Source organism: Argentina anserina, chromosome 7 (assembly GCF_933775445.1).
Source record: "Argentina anserina chromosome 7, drPotAnse1.1, whole genome shotgun sequence".
Taxonomy (NCBI): Eukaryota; Viridiplantae; Streptophyta; class Magnoliopsida; order Rosales; family Rosaceae; genus Argentina; species Argentina anserina.
In genome coordinates this window covers 9,879,661-9,890,078 of record NC_065878.1, presented here as the reverse complement: position 1 = coordinate 9,890,078, position 10,418 = coordinate 9,879,661, and the positions used below count along the sequence as shown (strand labels likewise).

At 36.8% G+C, this 10,418-nt stretch overlaps 1 protein-coding gene across 2 annotated transcripts; it reads left to right on the top strand.

Annotated features, from left to right (window-relative positions):
- The first annotated feature begins 4,824 nt into the window (after positions 1–4,824).
- LOC126802435 (probable purine permease 11) lies at positions 4,825–7,399 on the top strand. 2 transcript variants are annotated; one of them, XM_050530061.1, is made up of 2 exons: positions 4,825–4,911; positions 6,158–7,399. In XM_050530061.1, the coding sequence occupies exons 1-2, from the start codon at positions 4,875–4,877 to the stop codon at positions 7,243–7,245; spliced, it is 1,125 nt and encodes a 374-aa protein (XP_050386018.1). In that variant the 5' UTR covers positions 4,825–4,874; the 3' UTR covers positions 7,246–7,399. The 2 variants fall into 2 exon arrangements, with proteins under 2 accessions (XP_050386018.1, XP_050386019.1); XM_050530062.1 differs by lacking the exon at positions 4,825–4,911 and adding an exon at positions 4,937–5,181.
- The last annotated feature ends 3,019 nt before the right edge of the window (positions 7,400–10,418 follow it).

Sequence of the window (10,418 nt, the reverse complement as noted above, 5' to 3'; positions counted from 1 at the left end):
CTATGTTGAAACTTTTCAACTTTGGTATTCGTTCCATCAAGCAAAACCTGCAACTTGCCAAGTTTAGAGTTTAATAAGTCAATTAAATTATTCTTTTCTGTTACCTCATCCTGTAGCACTTGAATTTTGGCTAAAAGATGTTTTCGTTCAATCACTTGATCACCATAGTCATTTTTCTTTCGCATGTGCAGTTTCTCCTCTTCCCATTTCACTTTTTCTCTTTCCAGCATCTCCACTTGTTGTTTTAACAGGAGATTCTTTTCAGAAATTTTCTCTGCAGCTTTTATAACTCTTTCTTGGTATTCAAACATCTCATTATCTTCATAGTTGTTGTCTTCATCTTCTTCTTGATCCTCAGTTTCAGAACCTGCATAATCTAAAGAGAAAGAAGATACAAGAGCAAATGTTTTGTCCCTTTTTGTGGAGCTATCATCATCGTCACTCCAAGATGTCTTGTAAGCCTTGTTACCTGAATCAGTCTTTTTGTTTCCACAATCAGTAGCAATGTGGCCAATGCCACCACAAGTATAACATTTCTTATTGTTGTTACTACTACTTCCATACTCATACTTCCTTTGAGAGAAATTATCACTACGTTTTTTAAAAATTTTATTATTAAAATTTCTCCTAGAATTCTGATTATTTTGTTTATTCTTGTTGTTTTTCTGATTCAAAAATTTCTTAAACTCTTTAGTCAACAGTAATATTTCATTATGTTAAGAATCCTCAGACTTTGATTTTGAGAGTTCAGTAACCTTTAAGGCAATATTTTTTAAATTCTTACCTTTTGGTATTTCATCCTAATCGAGCTCCATCTCCCAAGCCTTTAAATTTCCGATCAACAAGTCCACAGAATATTCGTTTAGATTATATTGCTCCTGGATTGTTGTCTTCTTCATCCTGTATGACTTTGGAAGAGATCGTAATATTTTCCTTACAATATCAGATTCTTGTAATGGTCTTCCAAGGCTTTCACACAAACTAGAGAGATCAGTAAAACGACTATAAAATTCATCAATAGTTTCATCATCTCTAATTTTTAACGCATCAATCTTAGAGTAATATTATTGTAATCTTTGTTCATTTACAGTATCATTACCTTCATTTAAAACACATAATTTATCCCAAACCTGTTTGGCTGTGATGCAGTTCTGAACTCTTTTCTTTTCATCTCTGCTCATTGATGCGTAAAGAGCATTCAAAGCTTTGTGATTTCCTTCACTAGCTTTGATTTCCTTGTCAGTCCACTCATCTTCATCTTTTAATTCTTGCTTAGAGGATCCTTCAGGAGCTTTTGAATCAACCTCTTTCATTGGAGGATTCCATCCTCGTTCGACACTTCTCCATGCATGAATGTCAATATCATATATAAATGATCTCATTTGAAGTTTCCATTGAGCGAAATCTATGCTAGCGAGCAAAGGTGGTTGATTCAATCCTTGACGTTCCATCTTGAGCTAGATCTACCGGACACCTCCAGTACCTGCTCTGATGCCAATTGAAAATACAAGATAGAACAACAACGAGTAATAGCAGCGGAATATATAGAATAATTTCACTTTTCTATTGAACACTTCATATTACAATGATTACACCTTAATCAATGATAATATTATTCTCAAAAGTAAAAATACTTCTCACTTGATAGTCACAATCAAGCATGAAACAACCTCACTAAGATCGTTGCTTCAAGTGTCGATACAACCTCACTAAGATCGTTGTAGACACACGGATGATCAACCTCACTAAGAACATTGATGTTGCCACTAAGGTCTTCAAAGGAGTCACAAAGATCTCATAGCACTAAGCTTCTCTTTGTGTGAATTTTCTTCTCTATGGATTCACCTTTTTTCTTCTTTTTCTCTCTTTCTCTCATTCTTTCTATTTTCCCATGTATCTCTTTTTTGGGCTCCCTAGCCACTGCATGAATACCTCCTATATATATATCACAGCCGGCCATGCATTCCCTAACCCTAGTACAAATAGGTAATCAACCTAAATCCTTTCCTAATACATCCTTCTATAAAAAAGGAAAAAACAATACATATGGAATACATTTTAAACTAAATATATTTGAAACTATTTTCCCAAATATACTTTATTCTCTCCATCTATGATCCCATATATATTTCCATGTATGTTCGATTCGACCAACTCACAAAATCTTGCCGCAAGGTGTGTTTCCTAGTCCAACTCGGAAATATCATCAATGCTCCCCCTTTGTTGTGCTTCACTCCTTTTGTCTTCATCACCTTATGGAGGCCAAGATATGTACCTTCATGCATGTTGATTTGAAAGCTTAAATTTCTAAATTTTTGGACAATTTTGTGATCGGTAATGAACAGGTTACAAACTGGTTTTTTACTTTTATAAAGTTACTTTTTTACGGTTTACTGTCTATGTGAAAAGACCATTTTTCCCTTGACATAATATTACTACTTTACTTTTCACTTTACCGCTTTACTATCTATCTTGCCCTCCATAAAACTATCTAATTTGAGTAAAACTAGGAAGTCCTACGGTGTCGATGACCGTGAACCTCCGGAGGGGCTATGCCTTGTATTTATATTATAGCATGTTGATCAATCGTTTAGGGCATTTAGCTAGTAAATGGACACTCTCGCTACCATTCGTTGAATTTTGACAATGAATAGATAGTTGGCCTCGACTTACGAGGTGTATCTTTGATCACCTCCTAGTCGCTAGGATCGGTTTCCTTGGATGATACAAAAATGTTTATATTTATCTTTATCTTTGAGAATTCCTTATATAAACATATGCATATGATTTTGCTCTATTTTTTAGCATTGATATTGATTATCCGTTTTAAAAGCTTTTAACATTTCAATGTTGAGCTCACCATACAAATAAAGATATACATAGTTTTTGGCCTTTCAAACCTAACTTAGGTTGGGTTGGCCCCTATTTGGATTATCGAGGACGAGTGCTCACCCTTACATTTCAAGTACCCTCGAGCATACTCTAGAGGATTTGGATTAGGTGCTAGTGACCCGAGAGCTCTTGCTTTCAGACTTTGTTTTCGAGGAGTCCATCTCCGGTGTAGTTTTCTTCTTCTGTAGTCTCCGAAGTCTTTCTTTGTATCATATTCGTTCACTCTTGACTTTGTTGTGTGTTTCCTTTTGTTTGGGCCGTCTGTTTCTTTATGTTTGAATAATGCGAGAACTTTAAATCTGCACTATGTCATGCTACTTTCTGTTTGTAATATATATGGGTTATGAAGTTTGTTTGTACTCCTCGTTGTTTCTAAGTTGTTATTTTCAATATCGGTTGTTCATATTCACTATTTTTTTCAAGCCTTGTAGTTCGAGTTATTGGATGACCAATAAGTTAAGTGATTTATGGTTTATTCATTATCTCGGATTGCGGCGTTACTGTTGCATTTCGGTACCGGAAGTGGTTCTGGAATGTGACACATATGGTGTTTGGAAAAACCAACAATCACCGATTATAATCAAAATCCCCCGCTTCATTAGGCAAAATCTACAACCTTGTACGATGGTGCTTTTCAGAATTATGAAACCCATAAGCTAAGACAATTTCTTTTTACTTCACATGTATAACCCTCAATTCTATCAACTTCACTTTAATTCATGTCCCTTTTAGTTACTCACCTCAGTTTATACCAAAATCACCATATAATTCTACATAACACAAGCTTATTCTCACACAACAAATCTAGCTAATTATTCTCACCACTAAAACTGATTTAAAATTAATCACCTCCAGCTCCAGGCCAAATTGGCCTATAGTAAAAATCTCGTACAATATTCAGGTGTATGAAAAATTCTACATGGAGTTGAACTAGATTCATACAACCGGCATTTCTGAGACAACTGGTGTTTACAACTTGCCAAATGAACTCAGATTCTTACACCTAGTTCTTTCATATGATCCTTTGAAAAGACAAAAATGGTAAATATGGTTTTCCCTTAACCTTCTCAATTATTGTGGCACAAGATCTGTGGGAGCAAGAAAATATTAGCACCCAACAATAAAGATGAAGTAAATACAATGAGTAAAAACAGATTAAGTATGAATAATTGTTGCGTTGAGTGATAATGGCAATGAAAACTGCAATGACGGAGACAGTTTAATGTGACTTGAATGACGATTATACTAGGGTGATTTTAATGACTGATAAACGCTCGGTATGAAATCGACACATTAAGGAGACATGAATGAGATGAATTACCAACATAATAAATGAGCAATGATGGGGGAGCACACATAAGTACACATGAATGACGTCATGATGATAATCGTAAATGTAATTTAATAAAGAATGAAGAATTCCATTATGTAAAGAAGGGGAAAGACAAAAGATAGGACATCTGATTCTGATTATTAAAATTGAGAACAGTTAAGAAAAAACATTAACTTTGACATCGGAGGGTTTTTTGCAGGTACTCCCTCTTATCAAAAGAAGATCGTTCAAATAAAACAAAAACAAGACAAACGTCGTTCCTCATGTCAGCTACCGCCTACAATCAATTAACTTGGTGAGACAAATGTGTTAGTGTAATTTCTCGTCAAACGGGATCTGAATCCCCACTTCATAACGAGCTGGGGAAGATTTTATTGCAATACGTAATTTATTTTGGTAATGCTTATGGTAAGTGCACGACGAATTCTGGAGGATTTGGAATCGGACAATAGGCCAAAGCTGGCAAAGCTAAAACCGTCAAATCCCACCAGAAAGGAATTTGCCTTTTCGATTATTAGCGAAATTCCAATAATGCCCCTATTCCGCAGGTTCATAGTCGCATCAAAAGCTCTGGGATTTTTAATGGTCAGGGATTCAGGGTCGCCGTCCCTCCTCTATTTTAGGTTCTGTTCCTCTCCGACAATTTCTGATGGTCATCCACGCGGACGAATCTCACTCGTTGATAGGTACGTAGTTGAATTCTCATGCTACTCTGATTCTAGTGATTCTATCTAAGATTCGCAAGAACACAATGACAGTTAAAAAAAAAACTTAGGGATAACTGGATAAGTTGCAGAACAGTAGTTTGGAATTTGGGTTAACAGTAAGTACCCACTTGCGAGAGATTGTTGCGCATGTATAAATATTGGGTCAGCGATTACTGTACTGCTGATACCCACTTTGAGAGTCTTTGCTCTTGTTCTGTCTCACGCCAAAGTTGAACAAAACAATGCCAGGTCTCTTCCTGTCTCTGCTTTTTTTGTTTTTGTTTTGAATTGTTTCGATATGGGTTTTGTTTGTTTTGATGAATATGTTATTGGGTTGCTGAATGCTGAGGATTTGTATGCATAGGAAGAGAACATGTGTGTGCAAATTATTGCTGACTTCAGTTTCAAATTTTGAATGTTCAGAGTAACTGTGGTATGAAGTTCTGCATGATAATTCCTGGTGGAATTTGTATTGAGTTTAAGGTTCAAGAATCAATATTGATTATTGAAGCATGAATTTGTGGCACATGATAGTTCTGCATGACAGTTTCTGATTTGGTTTTGCTGTGTTTGTTAGGCATGTTGCTACTTCAGTTGATGTATAGACTCTGACTGTTTTGGTATTGTTTGATTGATTTACTGCTTTCACTTCGCTGTATTATAAGAAAAATAGGTGAGCATGTATCAAAGCAACTTGGCACTGGCAGGAAGGATATTGAAATCGAAAGATTCAATCTGAAATTTTCGGAAATACTGAGTGTAGACCAGGCATTTAGAGGCTCCTTGCATGACCTCCCTTTTGTGTTTGTTTTCTGGTATTCATTCATGTGCAAGAGAACAAAAGTTACAACCACAGTAAAATGCCTTTCAACTTTCAATGTTGCTGCTTGGTGATTCGTTTGTCTAACTCATGAGAAGCTTGTCTAGCAATTGCAAGAAAGACATATAGGAAAATTGTTGAATAGTGTTGAGGTAGTATTCTTGCCATAAATTATTGTAGGATTCTTTATATATCTAACTATTTTCTTTTCAATTCATTGTGTATTTTCACTTGCAGTGAGTGGTATTGTACCTTGTGTGTTAGGCATAACTTTATGAATATTTTGTGTCTTTTACATGTTACATGATTCTCTTGAATTCTAAATTTTTAGCCGATTTCTGGTTTTCGATCATTAGATGAACCCAGTTGAAAACTAATTTGTTTGCATATGATATGTCAACACAGATAGCCAAGAAGCCATCCCTTCCAAAAATGAGACTGTCATGGACCCAACATTATTGGTTAAACTTGGCCGCTGGCAATGGTGGTTTTTGGTGGCCATCAATATATTCTTCCTCCTTGTTGGGCAGGCTGCTGCTGTGTTACTCGGAAGGTTTTATTATGACCAGGGTGGTAACAGTAAGTGGATGGCTACTTTTGTGCAAACTGCTGCTTTTCCGGTCCTTGTTATCCCACTTTATTTTCTTCCTTCTCAGAAAGACGATCAATCAACTTCTTCAACTTCACCTTCCCTTCTAGTTATTGCCTTGATTTACGTCTTTCTTGGACTGGTCATTGCTGGTGACAACTGGTTGTATTCAACTGGACTCTTGTACCTATCTGCCTCTACTTACTCCATCATATCTTCAACTCAATTAGCTTCCAATGCAATCTTCTCTTACTTCATTAATTCTCAGAAGTTCAGTGCATTGATTTTCAATTCAGTGGTCATCTTGTCATTGTCTGTGGCTCTTATTGGTGTGAATGATGACTCTGATGGACCTGCAGGGGTATCAACACAGAAACGTATCATTGGCTTTATCTGTACCCTTGCTGCTTCTGCAGTTTACTCCCTTCTACTTTCCCTCATGCAGCTTACTTTCCAGAAGGTTCTAAAAAAGGAAACTTTCTCTGTGGTTTTGCAAATGCAAATTTTTACAGCACTTGTTGCGAGTTGTGCTTCACTTGTGGGTCTTTTTGCAAGTGGGGAATGGAAGACTATACATGGTGAGATGGATAGTTTTGGTAAGGGAAGGGTTTCATATGTGATGACTTTGGTGTGGACAGCTGTTGCCTGGCAAGTTTGTTCCGTTGGTGTGGTGGGTTTAATTTTCGTGGTATCTTCTCTTTTCTCAAACGTAATTAGTACTCTTTCTTTGGCTGTAACTCCTATAGCTGCGGTGATAGCTTTCCATGACAAGATGAATGGTGTTAAGATAATTGCTATGCTAATGGCAATCTGGGGTTCTGCTTCTTATATTTATCAAAACTACCTCGATGATGCTAAGGCAAGAAGAGCAGTGGATGATGTTAGTGAATTGCACAATGCGTGAGTATCAGTGATAGGAATATACAAATTTCTTGTGTCCCTAGGATTATTTACAGATGCTGTACTTGCCTTTATTTGATACCATTTTTTTACATTTTAGCATACTGTTTGTACTGACATTGGTTAAAGGAGTATATTAATGTCATTGAATTACTAATCTTTTTTTCTCTGCAAGATTCCGGATTCATGGACTCATAGTCGTAATGATTGTAAAAAGAGGGATATGAATATATGATATGAAAGAGATATAAGGTGATTAAGGTTCCACAACTGGTACTGAAAGAGATACTCAGCAGGGTAGTAGAGGTCTCTAGGCTTCAGATTGGCTCACTGTTGTGCTGTTGTTGTACCTTACCACTTTCAGGTATTGTAGAAAGTAAAAGGATAATGAAGATGCAACGATTCTGGTGTGCCTGTAGTACTCTATATTGCGAGTTTGCGACAGTATTAGCATCACATAGAGGCCTATTATCTGCACTGAACACTTGAAGCTACTAGATTTACCTTACAAGAGATGTTATGTTATAACATCATCGAAGAGGATCCAGCATTCTGAATGACAAAGTTGCACCATTTAGCATTACGTAGCCTAATCTAATCCAACTCATACTTCAACTAGCAGGCTCATTTTGTCTAAATCTTGTTTTACTTTTCAATTCCTGTTGATCCGTTTCCTTCATACATTTGGATTAATACACTGCTGTGAAATTAGAAGTTTGTTATCTTTTCCCCAGTAGTTTACCTGTAGTGACTTGGTATTCTGTTGCGCAACCCGGCAGAATAGCTCTTTTACTGCATCTACAACCCATACAAAGTTTAATGTGTATCTCTTTCGAGCATACTGTGTGACGATGGGATTCATATGCGATCTTCCCTGTTTTAACTACGATTGCAATGGAGAGTAGTCTAGAGGTTCATTATAATTGTTTGCCATCTTTTCGTGAAGGTCATCTTCATGTACGAAAGAAGATGACCCTTCGCTCTAAAAATGATGACTGAATACTCTTCCAAATACAAAACTTTCATGGAGGTGAATTCATGTTGGTATATGCTTATGGCAAGAAGAGAAAGTGAATGTTACTATGTTAATCAATTGCAGATCGATAAATAGTAAACATGTCTATACGAGAGACGCCAGTTTTCACACAACAAGATAAAAACACATCACACTTGATCGAGTTCGTTACATGAATCAAGTTACATCTCCAATATCCATAAAGAAGTGGTAGTCGGTCAATCTCCTCCAGCTCAGCTGCTAGATGCCTAGATGAACTCTGATACCCTCATAAAATGGGAACTTTTTTTGTTCACAAAATGGGAACAATGCTACAATATAAAGTGGTCGCAAACTTGGAATCTGCTTTTCAATGGCTTTGATCTGCAAATATGATTCCACATTGCAGGTAGTTAAGAATCATTTGGTAATTAGTGTGTTACGTTCGTAGATTTTTAAATCTAAACCAATGGGTGTTAGATATGGCAGTCAAGATTTGGTTTTTCATTTCCTAGACTGCATAATATATAGCCATTGTGAAAGGGATACATAGAAAACAAAATGCTTGTTGGTGGCCTCATTAATGCTTTTTTCATGGGGATAAGTGATGTGATTGTATACGCGTATAGCAATAAGAGCAGAGGCGGATGTTACTTATTGCAAAATCATAGATGATGCCTAATTGATAGAATGGTAAACAACATTTATAAATAACAAAAGATCAATCACACTCAATCAAAAACTGAAACAAAATAACATCTCCAAGGTCAGGTGGGTTGCATATTTAAGCAACAATTTTTAAATCTGAATAAATCAAACAGATCAACTGTAACACGAAAGTCTCGCAATTTCCTTATCCAAAGCTTTAATTCTGGCTTCTGCATAGTCTCTCGCCGCTCTCCTTATATGTGAACAATTTCGATAATATACACACACACTTAGAAATTTGAATATGAATATACCATGTTACGTAAAGATATTCCATCATGTATATATACACTCTGAAATTTGATCATTATCAAAAGAAGCCTGTTCCGGGGAAAGCATAGGTGGCTGAGCCCGTCGACCTCTCCCTTTGTCTTTGCCTTTCCCGGACGAGGCCGTATCAGCATGTTGGTGATCCATTTCATTTGAATTTAGCGGACCAAAGCCGTCCGTATCCAAGTCCTCTTCGGGAATGAGATCTTCAGCCCCTTCAGGAAAGCAGCTTAGAACGTCTTCCCACTCATTTTCCTCCATTGCAAAAGAAAAACCCTGATAAAACGGCTGCACATGATCCGGTTGCCTAACAAAGCCTTCGGCCTTTCGCTTCTCGCAGTATTGAGTAACAAAGTGCTTCACTTCGTTTAGGCTATAGAGTGAAAACTGCAGGTAAAAATGACATGAACAAAGTTGATAATAAGAGAGTGAAGAACACGTGAATCGTTGTCTGGTTGGTGAAGTAGCTTAATTAGATAACGATAAGTGACCTTACTAACATATGTAAGCGTACGTCACTTAACAATTTTTTTAAAAACAAAATGTACATTTTTTATTCCATGCAACAAAAATGAACTACTCACTCAAATCTCTAATAGGTGGGCTCCCTACAATAATCACTGTAGCTATGGAAGATATTGGGGCGGCGTTCTTCAATTGCATGACAGATATATGACACCCAAAATAAACGTGAAATTAGTAATACATATTCAACAAGTCGACATGCATATTGAAACTAATTCAATTAGGCACTAATTGATTGAGAGAAACTTATAATTGCAGTGGACGATTTCCCTCAAAACATGGCAATCGATGCAACTAGAGAGGCTTGGTCGTCGTGAAAGCTATTTCATTGGAAGAAGCGGCAACTTACTATTGTTCCTGAAACCCTCTGGATTATTATTCCGACTCCGGATCCGATCCAAACTCTGTTCTCTTCTTGGTCTGAATTTATGTGGGGGATAATCATCTAGTGATTGATGCTCTAGTAAAATTGTACTCTTTCTATGTCCAAAAATCTCCGCTAGTGGTTTAGGGCTCGATTGAGTCGATTCTCCTCCTACTCTCAGTACTCTGAAAATAGGCAATGAGTGATTGTTTGGTGTAAATTTGAGACATTCATTGCTTCCCCATGCAACTGCGATGGATGATCTGCTAGTGAAATATTGGTACCTAGTAACCCGAAAGCCTGCCAAGAATGATCC

What these genes read in the sequence shown, in the direction of transcription:
- LOC126802435 (XM_050530061.1), top strand. Translation starts at nt 4,875, where the DNA reads ATGGTCATCCACGCGGACGAATCTCACTCGTTGATAG. An exon ending in CGAATCTCACTCGTTGATAG is followed by an intron (nt 4,912 to 6,157) that starts GTACGTAGTTGA and finishes ATGTCAACACAG; the next exon opens with ATAGCCAAGAAGCCATCCCT.